The 17,708-nt window shown below is 41.8% G+C and overlaps 1 protein-coding gene across 3 annotated transcripts in view; it reads left to right on the forward strand.

Moving 5' to 3' along the window:
• The window catches only part of LOC128896017 (pumilio homolog 1-like), a 100,994-nt gene that overhangs the window by 21,651 nt on the left and 61,635 nt on the right, over positions 1 to 17,708 (forward strand). For all 3 annotated transcript variants that reach the window (XM_054159132.1, XM_054159133.1, XM_054159131.1), the window contains exons 5-9: positions 3,008 to 3,140; positions 12,674 to 12,785; positions 12,857 to 12,956; positions 13,166 to 13,296; positions 15,811 to 16,165. In XM_054159132.1, coding sequence (XP_054015107.1) covers positions 3,008 to 3,140; positions 12,674 to 12,785; positions 12,857 to 12,956; positions 13,166 to 13,296; positions 15,811 to 16,165 — 831 coding nt within the window. The remainder of the gene's footprint in view (positions 1 to 3,007; positions 3,141 to 12,673; positions 12,786 to 12,856; positions 12,957 to 13,165; positions 13,297 to 15,810; positions 16,166 to 17,708) is intronic.

Below are 17,708 nucleotides of genomic sequence, written 5' to 3' on the forward strand. Positions count from 1 at the left end.
ATCGCCAAGAAGATATTGTTTATCAAACCCGATTTACGAGCGAAATACGTTCGACCATCGTCGGTGTACAGCGTCTGGACTGCAAAGAGGTTAACGATCCGCAGCTGGAGCGACGATGCGGACGAAAATGCACCGAGATTCCTCGGTGTTGCGTCGCACTGTCACACTGTCGCGCGTGCAGTATACCTGCATCTAGGATCCCGCAATCTGCGGACGGTTCTCTCCATCCCCACCCGCCCGCTCCTGGTTACGTCACTGACCTCCAGAGTTAGGCGAGGTCGGGCACAGTGCAACGGGAGCGTTCGGGTCACGACGGAACGAGTTGCCTGCGACTCGCCTCTGGTTTTCGATTCGAAATTCATTCAGCCGCGAAACAGTTAGTTTTCCCGCCAAACCGCGTCGCCGGGGAACGAACGAACGATTCGCGACACTTGGGCGACCTCCGATGCCGCGTTCGCTGCACCCACGCCGCTGGATAACCCGCCTGGGCATCGGTAGTAATTTTTATTTAGTTGTAGTATTATCTTCGGAAACAATGCGCTCGTAATGGGACTAAATTTCAAGGCTTCAAGGTACAGCTGGAGTTAGGGTCGCCACAATAGATTATAAGAGACCCAAAAGGATCTCTGTGGAAGTTAAAGGCACAACAAAAACAACGAATGTACATAGTCAAGTAAGGGCAAAGATAAGATGTAAGGTGAGAAGGGTCTAACAAAAAGACTTAACTGACACTAAGTGAAACTGCAAACAGAAAAGTACCTTATTATAGCTAGTTTTTAAGGTGTGATTTTTGAGAGATATATGAAGGGAGTGAGTGAGATCGAAGCGAGAAAGTATGTTCGGATATAAAGCAATCTGTATGGAAAAAAAAAGAATGTAAACAAAAATGTGATGTAATCAACTGGAGAAAGTATTAGTGTAGTATTATAAGTTTTGTTTCTGTATAAACTGATCACTTTAATGAATAACTGAGTAATTGAGTTAGGGCCGGCGTGACCTTTTGCGGGGACTGAATTCACATTCAAATCCTACACTGGAATTTTACAACGAGAAATTATTTATTTACAAATGCTGTTAGATGTTATATATATTTTATAAAATGAATATCAACTGTTTGGACTTGACGCCTTTTTTTCTGGTATGTACCAGCAACTCGAGATGCTTTCTTAGTATTCTATTGCCACGAATGGAAAGATTTATATTGACTTCTCGAATGAGATCTCTAATTTGAGGTTTGAGAATCAGGTCACCTTTGCCTCAACGCCAATCATTTTATTGGCACTTCGAATTCCAAAGAATCTAAAGAAAACCTAGTGGTGACTGAGAGTCACTTCTCGAGTGCAAAGGGTTAAATAATAATACTTTGATGATTTTTGTCGCTCCTTTAAACCGAATCATCGCTACGAGCGAGCAGTCTAACACAATCCTGACCGATTAATACGCTTCTGCCGAATGCATTTTGTCTCAGACCTCTTTCTCTCTCACTCTCTGTCCTTTTCTACGTTCGACGTTCGACTCGAGCCAAATATGACGAAGTGTGCAATAACAAAATAAGTATGTTGTGATGTGAAAAACGATGTGAAGATTTACGGAAAAAGAAAGAGAGACTTGTAATTAGATTTTAGAAAAGAAAAGAGAAAGAGAATGAATGCATAATAAATTGTAATTCGCATCCCTGGTGGGAGTTAGGTTAAGTTAAAAATGTAAGGAAAGGTTATATGTTCATATTAATTTAGCAACACTTGGTAGTGTAATAAGGCATCTAATGTATCCTTAACACTTCAAATAAATACGAAATGCGAGCCAAATGTAAACACAGAATAAAAACCTCGACTTGGACAACTGCGATGTTTGGGTCCCGATTCTCTTGTACTTTATCCAGTCTTTACTGTGATAAATGATCCGATGCCGGAGTAGTGCTCCAACAGCCCCGTAGATTCTCTCGGAAAGAATCGAGCTGTGGAGGGACCGTTCGCGTTTCGTATTTTTCGGTGCACTTGCAAGCAAGCAATAGAGATGGCTAGAATTGCTACTTGTGAATCTCTCGTGATTCGATCACGTTCGTTGGCAATCACGGTGATTTTTCACAGTGATTCGTGATTTTTCGTGATCGCTTCCGATTAGTAAAGAACATAACCGTTCCTTGCACGCGTTGTTAGAATCTTCAGCCTAAATGTAAATACACCGTAATGAAAAACACCCTGACCTGTATATTTTACATATATTCTACACAAGTATGTAATTAACGTCATCGAAACAAAAGTGCGAATTACCTACACCGCATAAAATAAAGTAAACTAAAGAATAGTAAATAAAGGAATGCTTTAATGAGGAATAGTGAAGAGTAATGAATATAAGTCAATAATTATGAATTGCAAGTCTTAGTTTAGTTGTAAGTGTCTTTAGACTTTTACAAAATGTAACACTTTAGGAAATAATATAATTAATACATAAAACATAATACGAATACTATAAATAAAATACAAAGAACAAAATAACAATAGAATAAAATATATATAATAACAAATAAGTAACTATGTACTGCTGTTAAAGAATAATAGCATAGATAATTTCTCTGCTTGCAATCCGTTTCTTTTTTCCGTTAAAAGTAATCCTACTTTAGAAAATATTCTTTCCCATGGGAGTGAAGTAGCCAGCACACAAAATAAATGATCTACTAATTTACTTGATAAAGGAAATTGAAATTGATATTATACACGGATTTTTTATGCAAACTATGTATGTTGATACATTTGATAAAAAGTAATTTAATTAAGATCGAGAATTGTGATCACGCAATTCTAGCAAGATAAAAGAACCACGATCGAGCTCGTGTATGAAATTAAATCACCATCGTGATCGTGATTTTGCGATCGCTGTGATAAATAACGGTTAGTGATTTTGCACGCCATCTCTAGCAAGCAACCGAGCACTTTGGAGTTTCGCGACGGCACGCGTGTACGTTGACCCCGTGTACTCACGACCCTGTTTTCTCGTATTGTTTCAGATCGCTCCCTCGGCAAAAAAGCTCTGGGGTGTGGACGAGGGCGGCTCCAAGGACGAAGGGGGTGTAAAAGGCGGTGGGATACTTCACCTGGGCGACCACCAGATGTGGCGAGATTCTACCTGGAGCACCTCAGGTAGGGATCTATTGCGATTCGGATACTCTTACACGTGGTACACGGTTGTGCGAGAAATCCTGTCGCGTCAAGTGGGACTAGTTAAATTTGTTTTGCGTTAAAGCGAGGTCGCATGTATGTAAGTTCGGGCGGCGAGCACGAGCAACGTCCACTTGAAAGTGTCGACTCGTCGCGCAGGAGGGTCTGATGGATCCAGGCGAGCTGGCACAACGAGCCGCGAACACCTAAACGAGCACGGAATTCCGAAAAAGGCTAGGCGCACCATCATCGCAACAGGCGGTCGACAAGGGGATGTCGTAAAGAATTGAAAATACCAACCTCGACAATTTTTATCGGAACTTTGCGGGAGTAACTTCAATCGATTCCTGATGCTTCTACGATCAAAATGATATCTCACATCGCGTAAATCGGACTATTTTCAACGAAATTATATGCAAAATCTGATTGCATAATTGAAAAGTTATTTCGTTAAAAATAGTTCGATTTACGCGCACGTGAGATATCATTTTAATCGGGAGAACACCAAGAATCCAACGGCATCGCGTTCACGTTGATACGATGAAGAATAAAGAATTCGATTTGATCAAAAACTGATGAGTCGATCGGCCGTTTGACCCCAGACCCTTGAGCGAACCCAGGTAGGCGCCTACGGTCTCGGTGAAAACAAATATTGGGGGTCTCGCTTCGAATCACTCGAAAGGGTCGATTTTTTTTCATGGAATAGTCCCCGTGCTCGCGAGCCTAGACCGTGGGCCGAGACCCAAATGCTCGTAAAAATCGACCCTTTTAAGTGGGTTCCAACCGTTCGTCGTCGCATTTAGCGACCTTTTTCTCGCTAGTAGGAACGTGTTTTCGAACAAAACTCGGCGAGCACGAGCATCACATACATACGACCTCACCTTTACACGTGGTATACGGTTATGCGAGAAATCCTGTCGCTTTATGTGGGACTAGTTAAATTTATTTTGCGTTAGAATTGTGGGTGGATGTTTCTCGCGTTAGAGGGACACCCTTCGGTGTTTTCGCTCTTTCTTTATTCGCTGTCCTTCATCAGAGAATATACGAAATCTACGATGACTGCACAAGACTCGAGACTGATCTTGTGCAGTTATGGTGACATTACACCTATAGATTACGTCACCGTACAAGTCAACGCATCGAGACCATCGCGTGATCGATATCCGCGAAACGTAGCAATGGTATCGCGCCTGTATTTTTTCTTCTTTCATTTTAACGAGCGTTTATTACGTTCAGTAATTGTCGGTCGTTAATAGAGGATGGTACCCGTGGCTTTTTCCCAGTGCGAATCCGAGTCGTTACCGAGCCTAGACTAACACAAAACCAGACTTTAATCTCACGAGCAGCGCATCCGCGCGTTCGTGTCCGATTCCCCTTCGAAGCCCTTTAAACCTCTCGAAATATCACGGTCCGCGTCGGGTTTTCTTCTCCGGACGTGAAATTAAGCGCGGTCTGATCGATACCCGTTCACCGAACGCCGTTCGTGGCTGATCGTTACGTAATCTTCAGGGTAGACGCACAATGACCGCAGGGTGACGCAGCACGAAACGGTAGAACTTCGATTGTTGCAGGAAACTCGGCTGGAAATTCTTGGAGTGATCGAGGTTCGTGCAATTAGCGAGGTAGCCAATTTAGGGGGAGGGGGCCAAACACCGCTTGCAGGGTACACTTCTATTATGTAACGTCGTCATTCGCAGACTGCGCATTTTTATGCATTCATGATGTCAGCTAGTATAATAAATACCTGCTCGACTTAACGAGAGGGTATCTACACCCTTGTTCATAAATATGTGGACACTTACTACAATGAATAATTAATATACAACTTTTGTTGCTAAATTCGATATTGGGTGTGTATTTACAACATTTAATAGTATTAAATGATTTGAGCGTCATATTCAACTTTATAGTGGAATTATGGAATCGTTTAGATAGAAAAGTTCAGAAAGAATGTTGAACGTATCAAAAATATTTATAGCGAGGTATTACAAAATAAACGAGATAATATTACTTGGGGTACAATGAACATATTAATAGTATTCAAGTTTGGTAAAAGAAATTTTAACATTATGTAGTTACCTCTATAGTTTTTTTTATCGTTACTAGACTGCGGATATTTATGCATTTATAGAAAATTTGTATGTGTAAGAACCTACAAAATGCAAACAATATGGAAGAGTATAAAAAAGATTCAGAGTAAAGTTCATATTATAATATTTGCAGAGTAAAATAAATTCTTATTTCGGTTCAATGTTTGTAGGCACGATCGCGAAGATAATCATTAATCATTATTACTTGTGATATTAATATAATATATTCGCTAATGCAACAAAAACATATTGAAACATAAATGATGTAAATGATATTAATAGGTTCGCAACTTTTATTAGATATTTATTTCCATTAAGGAAGTGTCCGCATACTTCTGAGCGGGGCTGTGCACTCATGCATTACGAAATAACGATATCAGTAAATTAATTGTAAAATACATTTAACGTACATTACGTTTTCCATATTACTGTACGTCATAAATACATAAAATCCGCAGTCTAGTTATTAGAGTTTATTCGTTGCTAAATGAACACAATTAACGTTATTCTAATAACGTCCACCTGTGGTAGATCAACTAGGTTATTGCCTCATCGGGTTATCAATATTTAACGTTCGAATTGTCCACAAATGTCAACTAGTACATCCTGCCAATACCAATGGGAATTTATTTCAAAACCTGTTCTACACCTCAACCCAACGGCTGGGAATTGATATGTATCGGTGTTAATGAGTATGTCATTGGTACCATCGCTGAACGTAACTCGTAACGCGTGGCTCATTTTTTCGCGAAACTTTCAATCGAAGCGAGCGGCGCCTTTGTCTTTCCACGTTCGCCCGTCACTTTCTCGAGGCACGTCGATAGCGATCCAGCGGGTACCGAGAAGGGCTTATTACACCCGTAAATATTATTTGCGCATTGGCTCGTTTGACCGTGGCTAGTAGACCAGTGATATATCGTCGGAACTGGTTTCCTTTGTCCTCAGCGTCCGAGCAAACGGTCCGACCGATATATCGTTCTTGATTAGTCGAAAACTCGTTCCTACCTCCACTTTATCCGTCTTATGAAACTAGCGCACGGAAAAAAAATATAGAGATCGATTGCGTCACGGGAGTTTCAAAAGACGTGCTATTGTTCCGAGTAATCGTACGTTTCGTGCTGACGTACAAGAATTTTGCACGGTGATGATAAATGCATGGAAATTAAGAAATTTGGTACTTGATACATTTTATAAGTCAAATGAAATTAATTGAAAAAATCGAGTAGAGTAGTATTTTCTCTAATGTCCGCCGTAGCTGCGCCAGTGGATCGCGTGGGATTCATTACCCTAAACCGGGTAAGGACGCGTCTGCATCGAAGAATGCGTTCGCAGCGCAGCCCAAGTGCCAATGAGCGAATCAGCTGCTGTGTTATGGAAATCGTTCTCCATCGTTCGAAAGAGTCCACCGAGCCAAAACAGGGCGAGGTAACGAGCCGAATTCGATTAACCGACGTGTCCTTTTTCCGTTTGCAGCGAAATGCGTTGCAGCAGACGGGCTTGAAGGTCCTTGCTACTGACGTAGAGTACAATTCCCCGAATGGCTCGATACGATGCGCCTGTTTTGTCCCGGTAAAATTAGAAAAAGATGAATCGCATAAAAACTGATGTGTGTGAAGTTAGCCCCGCACTTTTCGAATTTTTAGTTTTTCTTTCTTGTGCTATATTTGTGCTGAATTGTGCCGTAAATAAGAGATCGATAACATCAATAACAATTAAGAAAAGAAATAAGCCGAAGCTGTCGGCAAAGATCAAACAATGTGGGAACTCTATGATAAATGCACACTTTCAATTCCGAGCTTGTGCATTTATCGAGGCATACTGAATTCCGTTACCCGCGAGCGCGTGCAAATGCGAATGCAAATTCTTAACGTCTGATTCCTAACTATGCCCCAACGCTGCGAAATCTGGCGATCTGACGTGATTTTGTAATTAGGAAAAGTTGTTGTGCTAGTCTACCACAATTCGGCACAATCGAAGAAAATTCGGAAATACCAAAATTTTTAATCACCGCCACCTTTTTTTGTTAACTTTTATTGACCCTCGAGCTAATTTCAATTTTTAACGCACGTCTCTCGTGTATTGTAAGTAGCACAATTTAGCACAACTTGCAGAATTCGATTATCTGTCGCCGTTCGCAAATTGTACGAATATTAAATTGTTTATTCCTCAAAATTCAACATTTTTTATCTGCAAAATGAGTCGAGATAACGAGTTTCTATCAATGGCACAACGTAGCACAAGTTAGTACGCATCTTTCTATAGAAAAAAAAGTTTGTTTCGGCAAAAGTGCGGGGCTAGTATAATTTTGGTTTTTATTTATTTTCTTAATTGTTATTGATGTTATCGATCTCTTATTTACGGCGCAATTCAGCACAAATATAGCACAACACGGCGCAAAAAAGAAAAACTGAAAATTCGAAAAGTGCGGGGCTAACTTCACACACATTAAAAACTGACAGATCGTCAGAGAGGCAGCATTTTATTCGAAAAATAGCTGACATACGAGAGCACGATACAGTGGTTTATTCATAGGCACTCGATACTTTACCGACCGGTGCACAGTGGGATATTTCACCAATCTAGCTGACCAAAAGAAAAGGAGCCCCCAGATTTATATGAAACTTCGTATACAAGGGTTTTTGGAATCGTGGATTCCGAATCTGATATAAAAGAACAAAAAATCAAAATGGCGGATCCAATATGGCCGACTTGTATACTAAAAAGTTGTTAGATTTGTATGAAATTTCATATACAGGAATTTTTACCGAAATTGATTTTTTTGCCGAAAATTTTTAAAGAATCGCGCTTTTTCGCGGTTGTTTTTTACATAATAGGTTAGTATAAACACTAAGTTGTATGTCTGAGATAAAATAATTGCCGGGACGAACCCTGAAGTAGACTAAACTCTTTCTTGTCGTTTAAAATTAAAATCAAAGTAAGAGTGAAAAGGTTATTTTTAAAGCCTTTTTTATATAAGTTAAAAGATACAAATAAAAAATAAAACGATTAAATTAATAGATACTTACCAGCTTTAACACAATCCATAATTCATTATGATCAAATATTCGCACAAACAAAAATGTTCTCTTCTGAAATACAGCAAATACAATTTTAGCAAAGCACGATGCTTACGTGAAAAACACATTCAGATACGAGTGACTTGCACTTAAAGCCCGGTTGTTAGAGTTGCGAAATGGGTTGTTTTTGAAATTTGTTTGACATTACCAGAAGACATTACTTTTTAAGTATTATAAACTTCAAAAACTGCACTTTTGGCCAGCTAGATTGGTTAAATATCCCACTGTGCGGTTGTCTGTTAATCGACTCTTCGCCATAGCAACCGATACATTATTATCTATCACCGAGATAGCATTGCGTGCTCCCGTCATTTATGAAACATTATTTAAATATTAATTCTAGTAGATGAAATAGATATTGTTACGCAAACAAAAAATATTATTACATTTAATTATATCTCCAACCGCTACCGGTCGGTAAAGCTTTAATTCGCCATTTTCACGCTTGTACTTTCATGCGACGATAGACCCGGGAGTTTATATTAAACGACGAACTTGTAAGTGGACAGAAATATTTCATACATGCTAAGTGCAGAGAGTGGCGAAGCATCGGGATGCAAAGGGAACGATACCACGGTGAGTTTTACATCGTGCTCGCTTATTGATTGGTACAGAGCACCGAAAGAACAATATACAGGGTGTTCCAAAAATGTTGTAACACCTTGAAAGGAGTGGTTCGGGGAGTGATTTGAAACAACTTTTTCCTTAGCGAAAATATTGTCCGAGGCTTCGTTGAGGAGATATTAACGAAAAACACTGACCAATTAGAGCGCGCGTATACCGTTGGAGCGGCCGCGGTAGCGAATGAGCGTGGCCGCCTAGCGCGTAGCCTACGCTCAACCGGCATACTCGCGCTCTGATTGGTCGGGGTTTTCTATTAATATCTCCTTAACGAAGCCTCGGACAATATTTTAGCTAAGAAAAAAGTTGTTTCAAATCACCTTCCGAACCATCCATTTCAAGGTGTTTCAACATTTTTGGGACACCCTGTATATAGACGAAGTAGAAACGCAGTGTCTCCAATGGTTCGAGCGGAGTGTCAGTAATCGATAAATCGGCTACCAAAACAGATCTACGTTCCGTTTGCCTTTCGCGAAAACAAAGGAAATCCGTGTCTCCTACGAGCTAACGCGATCAATCGATACCGTTTCTTTCTGGTATGTTCGACGTTGCGCGAGGAAAGTTGTGTATTCCCCCTTTAAGGTTATGTTAACCTCTCGAACCAAGCGTCCTTCCCGCGTCACGATCTACGAATCTTCGCTAACGGTCGACAGTTCCGCGATGTTTATACGATTACAAATCAAAACAGTCGACGTTCCTTTGTCCCTGGGGCGGTCGAACGAGATACATTACAGAAAGAATTCTATTTACGCAGCTCGCGAGTCAATGGTATGATACGATATATTAGTAATTACGAATGTACGAATTACTTTTTAGGTTATACTTTATTAGAATAGAATTTTGTTCGTGTCTCGGCATCGAGGTCTAGAATATTCTATAAGTTACACCGACATCGTCGTATTTCCCTGCTACACGATGCGTGACAAAGTGAATTTGATACTTATTATATTGTACGCAAATTGAATCTCTACTTTCCTTATTGGAAACATAATATCTTCAATTACGTGTTACATGGTAAATAGGTTAGTGGTTACTGTGACAACGCTTCGGTTGGAGAGGCAAACGAGTCCATAAATGTAGAAGCCGGGTTTTATTAAAATTACTAGCCATTAGCGGCGCTAATATCCTAGAATTCGTTTGTGCTCAACGGCCTGTACATTTTAACTCTATGTAGCATGATGATACGTGTTTATGCATCTAATATCGGGGTGCTTACAACAGTGATTCTCAACGCTTTTTCACCCTATTCGGAACATCAACCCCGACAAGTAGAATACTTGGTCAAATAGAAAAGTGAGATATTCGAAACCCAACATAACCTTAAAATAGCTACGATCTCGCCGTAAAGTCCCGTGACTTTTAAGGGGTTAGTCACAGTCAGGAAAATGAATACGGACATTTTCTTGTGTGTGTGTTTTTTAGGGTATTAAATAATAATTTTTATTAATGAAATTTAAATATATGACAAAGTATGTCTTAAACATCTATAAAAGAATTTTTGCTTTAAACAAAGGTTAATTCATTTCGTCGTAACATGCGATGTCATGGGTGGCCATTTTGTTTGCGGTGAGCAAGATTTCTCCGAACTGGTATACCTGAAAACAAAAATAAAAGTGGATTTGGAGAATATATTAGACTAACGGGTCCCTTAAGTGCTAAATGGTTAAGCTGAGGACTGTTTTGTTATTCGATCTAGTTTCAATTACAGTTTGTTTGTTTGTTTGTTTGTTTTTTTATTCCACAGTGCGTGGCCAGGTAAGCCCATATAGCACTCCTCTTTCTGTACAGTATGTTACAATCTTCAACATTTTTCTTAAAATTAGTTGTACATTATCTTCTTATTCTACTTAGTTATCTAGACCTAATTATATTCTAGACTGGCTTAAACAGATAATCAAAAAATATTTTGAAACTATATTCTTATGTTTAATATTATAATATTCTTATGTTTAATATATATATATAACTACTTATATCTATTTTTTTTTTACGTTTTGAAGCTAGTTGAAACCTCATTCAGTTCGTTTTATTTAGAGTCTTTAAATCACTTTCATTGCACTTGTAATTGTGCTTATTTAGTTATCACAGATTTTATCTTGGCAGTCTTTTGGTTACCTTGTGAGATTCTATACGTTGTCAATTATTACTTTATGTGATAATATATACTGTGTCGTGTTAAGTGAGAAATATTTAAACAAACATATATATATATATATATGTATACACATATGAGATAGCTAGAAATTGCACTTCCTATCTTCTTTGCCATCCCTTTCTCTTAGATGATGTTCTTTTTCCGCATTAGTAAAAGTCTATGTATAAAAAATACACATTTGGATCTTAAAACTATTCCTTTTCAGGCGTCATTGCTTATAATCATAATACTGACGCTTGTTTCTTTAAATTCTACGTGATATCAATAACAGTTTACATCAGCCTAGTGTGACCTATGTACCAAAGTCGTATTTCTTCGGCAACCACTAAGCAGATTTCGTTGAAATTTTCTGGGAATATTTCCACCATCGTATAGCTTAGGAAAACCTAAAAAAAAAAACCTAATCTAACCGGGCATGGTCCCTTTAATGAATCCTCGGCGGTAATTGGCGGAGCGTCGAGGGGCGCGAGGGAGTTTAGAAAGGTCGCGAAGAGGTTGTTCCTCGTCGAGGCTCGAGTCGTACGGGTTTGTCGCGGGAGGGCGATGCTACCGCGACGGTGTGTTGTCTGTGCAGGCGTGCGCATGCATGGAACACCTGATTCCCGCGACGGCATGGTACCAGCATTTCCATGTGGACGCTGCCCGCCACGGTTCCCTCGGGCGTCTGTGTGTGTGTGCGTCACCGCGCGATGGGTGCAACGCGGCTGTTGCCATGGCGACAGACGCCCGGCATCACCGGCGGTGGGGGCAACGTCCCAACGCCCAGGGTCGTACCTACTGATCCACCCTGCGAGCCGAGGCCCGCGCCAACCCCCCGGCCACCTGGACCACCAGTTCTTAACCTTTTCAAGCCCACGGCACAGTTTAGAGGAAGACCTAATATTCTCACCCCTCGCAGGCTACCTCAGACAAGTAATCCTGCGCAGGTGCTAATCACGACCGCTTATAGGAATGTTTGCTCGATTAAATTCAGTTGTGTATTTCTAGCCCCTTTAACAGTCAGAATATTTACTTCGATTTTCGTATTATTTTTGCTTGTCACCGTTTCAAATATTTAATTCACCACACTTCCATTTGCCCGGCTCTATCCTCGCCATATCGAAACCGCCTGCTTTTACATTTCCTAAGAGACGTCGAGCATTTTTACGATGGAATTTACGTTACACCTTTGCGACTTTCTCGGCCCTCGCGCCTTTTATCGATCACCGGTTGATATACCAGCACGAGCGCGATACGAGTGTTTTGAGATATCGTTCGCGATTTTTCTTGGTCGTTAGATAATTTTATACATCGATCCTTGACGCTATTGCGTCCACGCTGTTGTTTAAATCGTATAAACACGAATTATATGGATCACCTAGCAGCTTCCTTCGAGCCTAACCTTAATTTTCGCAATCACGAGCATTAAACGATTTTAACGATCGCTTGAAGGGGCGGGGAAACCGTTTGGTATTCAAACCGTTTGGTATTCTATGTCACGCGTCGGCAGTGATTTCTCGTAGCGACCATACGTTTAGGTACAATATGCGTCAACGTGACACACCGATTACAGATGTTTTAAATACGTTCCAGATCATGCCGTGTCACAGCCAATTTCCATGGGCACCGGTAGACGCGTGGGTGTGGGGACGGGGTATCACCACCAGACGTCAGAAGTTGGAACAGTCCTCAGTCCAAGAAGCAGGTTAGTATGAAACTTGGAAACCGATCGAGAACCATCTGTGGTACTTTACCAATTGAATGACGATTTTACAGCGAAACGGGTGGTCTGGGGGTCAAAATGGTCGAATACGTCCTTGGATCGAGCCCCACGACGCCCAAAGATTTAGAACCTAGAATGGTCTCCCTGAGATTGGTAAGTATGATCGTGGCGAAGGGACGAACATCGAAAAGGACAATTTTTACTTTCTTATCTAAGATACTGGTAATATGGATACAGAAATCAAAACATTTCCTTGGAGAACTCAGGGTCAAGAACTGTTCTTATCGATACCTGTCCTTCAACGTAGAACAGTTGCGATGCCGATATTCAAATGCTGTACTTACTATTTCCTTTCCACGCAGAACACCGACGCGGACAAGAAAGAAAAAGAGAAGGGCTCGGCAAGTCCTTTCGACAGTTCTAAAGACGACACAGGTCCACAGAATAACGGATTAGCATCGCAAAACGGTCTCGATGATGACAAAGGCTTTAAGTGAGTATTAGAAAATAGTCGAGAATGACAAACACACTGCAGAGGTTCACCCTCATCAAATTATTATATTTTTGTTTACTATAGTGAAACAAATAATAGATCCTCCGTCGAGGCTTGCTTGAGAATTCCGTCAAACTTTAGAAATCCCTTTATCCCTTTAACAAAAGTAGCATCAAAAATAAAATCTATATCATAGTGGTTTCAACCATCTAATTCGAGTCTCACGCGCATAACCGAGCCATCGCCGTATGCAAACTTCGAGGTGGGCAAATCTCGATCTTTTCTCATTATCTACGCGCATAATTGCATTCAATCGGACGATCGCAAACATGTCACGGGTTGTTCGTGAGCGATCGTCATTGGTCCGAGGGCCTCGATCGAGGAACGCAATAGTAGCAACTGTCAAGGGCGTGCGTGCTCTACTCGCGGACGATGACATCATATGCTCTCGGTTCTTTCTCTGACGTTCGTTGCACCGTCGCTATGCGCCATCTGGTGCCTCGAACGTGCATCGTTCTCGGGGCTGCCTTACCGACTCTGGTTCTACGGTTCGCTGTTCGCAACTCTGCAGTGTCTTTGATCAATTCACGCACATCGACCGTAAACTCTTTTTACCTACCTGTAAACAGACCGTATTATTCTGTACAAAAGTTAATTCTAATATTTAGTAAATGACAAGGGGATGTCGTTCTTCTTAAAAGCGATGCAAACAGTTAAAAAGGATAAGACCATATCCAAACATTTACTTTATTTTTTATACATATATCCTCACTGATGACATCATCTCCTTGTCATGCAACGATTTACTGGACAGCTAGTGCGTACACAAAGTCGAGGCAGTTGTCAACTCCGTTGTTATTCGTCATTGGTCTTCCGAATTCGTTACCGAGATCAAACGAAAACCAGAAAACCCGACTTAATAAATATAGTAACTAAAGCGTAGGATAATGTAGCAACTGACCGATCTTGGCGGTCGCCTCTACTTAATAATTCCATTATGGTGATGTTGTTTTCTCATCGCTGCTGCTCGTTATGGTTATAGCAGCCGTGCTACCCCTTTTTTTCCTCGCGCGAAATCGTAGGCACGGGTCCTATCAACCAGGCCTCGCGTTTTATTGCATCGCCATTATGCAAAATGACCCGTTACGCCGCGTCGCTAATCGCATAATCGTGGAATCTCGCGCGACCGGTTTAGGCGCTTTTCGTATGAAATTATTCAGGCTATTGACCCGACAACGATGACTCTGGCAAGAAAAATCAAGATACCCGAATGCGTTCCAGTATCCCAATTTTACAGTTGGATAGTTAAGTAGGGTTAGTTGGCGGATATTCAAAGCGAGCAGATTTCGATGAAAACTAGTTGTAACGCAGTGCGGTGTTTGAGTGCAATCGTTCATCTTTGGGCACGCTACGGTTATATTGTATATACAGGAAGGGATGATAGTTTCTATGCAATCTAATCTCGAAACAAACAAACGCTGTTTTGATTGTGTTTCAAACATCGAGATTAGACATTTGAAAAAAGAAATGTTGGTGTAGGAAGTTTGGATATCGCGTTTGCGTCAGAAATTCCATGTACTCGAGAGCTAGGTCCCTGACATTTACTATCGGTTACGCCGTCCTAGGAAAGACACGTCACTTTCTTTATATAGAAAATAAGAATACTAATCTCGTATCGGTGCTCGATCGGTTTCTGCGTAAATGCTAGAGCCGAGGCAGTCCGACGATAGCCTCCGTCATCAGGAATCTGTGACTGCTGGGTTCATCGCGCTAAATAAACGATTTCCTTATTGACTCGACGAAATGAAGATATCTCGACGGTTTTATTGGGCCATAAACATCGAGCAGCGAAGGATTTCTGTTACGCGTCCAACAATGTGCAACGAGTCACCGGAGGTTTACGCACCGCTTGAAGAAGTGCATCTGTTCAACCGGTTAACAGTCGCGTTTATCTTCGTCCCGTACGCCCCGGTCTGCGAGTCGCTTTCATTTGAAACGAAACAGCGAAATGCGTGAAATGGAGCGCGAAGCGATAGAAAGAACTTTTGTTCCTCGGGAGGAGTTGCATAATCCCCTAGTCATTATTTCCTCGAGGCTTTCGAATCGGCGTAGCGTTGCGGTTACCGTTACTGTTACTCGTCGAGTCCAGTTCCCGACTGTTTGCAGTCGATACATTCCACTTCGTGGGTGTATTTTTAGTAACCAGGATAGTAAAAGGTTTAGACAGTCTAGAACAATGGAGAAGCGAAGTCTCGTTTTACCTTGGAGCAATTCATTCTGTAATACTTTTATTATTATTTGCTACCGCGAACGTTACATTCAATCCTATCAACACCTGACAATGGCTCTGACTTGGGTACCGTAATCGATGATAATTTATCACACAGCATCATCGATTCCATTGAGTTACGCGTTCCATGAGAAGCTTTTGAGAGAAATATTAATTAATTATATGCCATTATCCCTCGTTATATAGCATATTGTTCCGAAACCTGACGTTTGATTCGTTTGCAGCCGTACACCTGGCAGCCGCCAGCCCTCGCCCGGGGAAGAAGAATTCCAAAAGAACGCTGCGGCGACCTTAGCCGTGAGCGCTGGCGGTGGCGGTGTGGTGTTGCTGAAGCCCGGCGTCGACGTGGTCGGCAGCGAGGAGCATTTCATGGCCGCGTTCGCTCCAGCACCGCCTCACCATCTTCAACATCACCAAGCGCCACCGACCCACCATCTACAGCATCCACATTCGCACGCTGCGCAGCTCTTTGGTGCGCAGGCTCCGCCGCCCCCGCAGGGTCCGCCGCCGTCGCAACAACAACAACAGCAACAGGGACCGCCGCAGCCGCAAGACACCACCACTCACTTTGACGTTCAGGTGAGTCTCTTCATTGTTCGTCCCTCTGGACAACCTGGCTATGCATGCAGCCACGACAGAGAATCCTCAGAGGAATATACAACGAGGATGTCTGACATCTTTAGGATCGGGCTAGTGATTCTTAACCTTTTGAAACCTTTGTGCTTTGAGAACATTTTAGTTGAAACCACGTAGGGTTAAGAATCTCTGTCTTATGAAGTACTATATAAAGTACTCCGACAAGAAATTACGTAGTCAGTTCCATCCATCGAGTTTTATTAGAGCGCACCCGATTGCCAAGCAATGCCCGGCCGAACGGTTCAGTCAGAGGAATGTCGATAGTATGCGCCTAGCCCGAGGCTCCGCAGAGGCGAGAAATTCCTCGAGCAGCATTGTAAGCTTGCTTATGGGTCGGTCTCTGTTGTTCTTGGACCAGGTACCAGGATGATTTCGACGGATTATCGGAAGAGTGGCCCAGTTTTCCCCCCTCCGCGGGACTTGGGGTATATTTTGGTGCAAGAATTGATAAATAACGGACGTGGCCGTAAATTGTGAAAGCAGCCGGGCCAGCTTGGCCGTCCTACATAAACGTGCATCGTAAGGTGTGCCGATGACTATCGCGGGCAGCTCGGTCGAGTAGTTGAACGAAACTCGTGCATTAACTGATTGGGACGCCCCATCGGTGCACTTTACGTAAACAATTTACCAGATATAGTTACGCGTAGCAGCGTACCGGAAGATAGAGTGCGAGCAACGCGAAACGTTCGCAAGTTGAATCGTAAATTAGCTATGGGAGCGAGAACCGGGATTATATTGCGCGGGAACTTTTCGATAGATGCTTCGTAATTAACCAGGAGGTTTAGCGAGAAATGAAATAGATTCGAAGTTTTATATTAACTCTTTGCACTCGTGACATGACTCTCGGTCATCACTAGGTTTCACGCAGTAAATAGGCCAACAATAATATTTGTTAAGGTCTGATTTCTTTGGAACGCGAAGTGTCGATAAAATGGTTGTCGACAAGGTACAGGTGACCTGATTAAGCTTAGTGGCAATAGAATACCAAGAAAGCATCTCGAGTTGCTAGTAGATACCAGAAAAAAAGGGGTCTCGAGTGCAAAGGATTAATAAATATCTAGAGGATTCTCATCGAAGTCTTTACAAGGTGCTAACTATTTTTAAAATATGGAACCTCTCTCCAGGGTCAATTATTCGAACAACAAGGAATCGAAAAGTCCTTTACCATCCTGCGATCGGAAGCTCCGTTATCCAGATGCAACCAAAGTTTACCTGTGGCTCTCAAACTCGCTCTATTTTACCCCAGTCAGCTGATCACGCATTTCCAAGCTTCCAAACGCTCGTATCTCAGCAACGAGGTCTCTGGTCGCAAGATGGTAAAGGACTTCTCGATCCACAATACCGCGAAGAATTGATCTCGAACGAAGGTTTCACAATTTTAGCAACACCAAAAGTGAAGCTATAGAATTCGTAGGCTCTTCTCGATTTCACTTTGTCCCATCCTGTCAGCCAAAGAGTATGCTAATGTTCTCGGTGTCGTAACGTC

The sequence above is a fragment of the Hylaeus anthracinus genome, unplaced genomic scaffold (genome assembly GCF_026225885.1).
Source record: "Hylaeus anthracinus isolate JK02 unplaced genomic scaffold, UHH_iyHylAnth1.0_haploid 5, whole genome shotgun sequence".
In the NCBI taxonomy this organism is placed as follows: domain Eukaryota; kingdom Metazoa; phylum Arthropoda; class Insecta; order Hymenoptera; family Colletidae; genus Hylaeus; species Hylaeus anthracinus.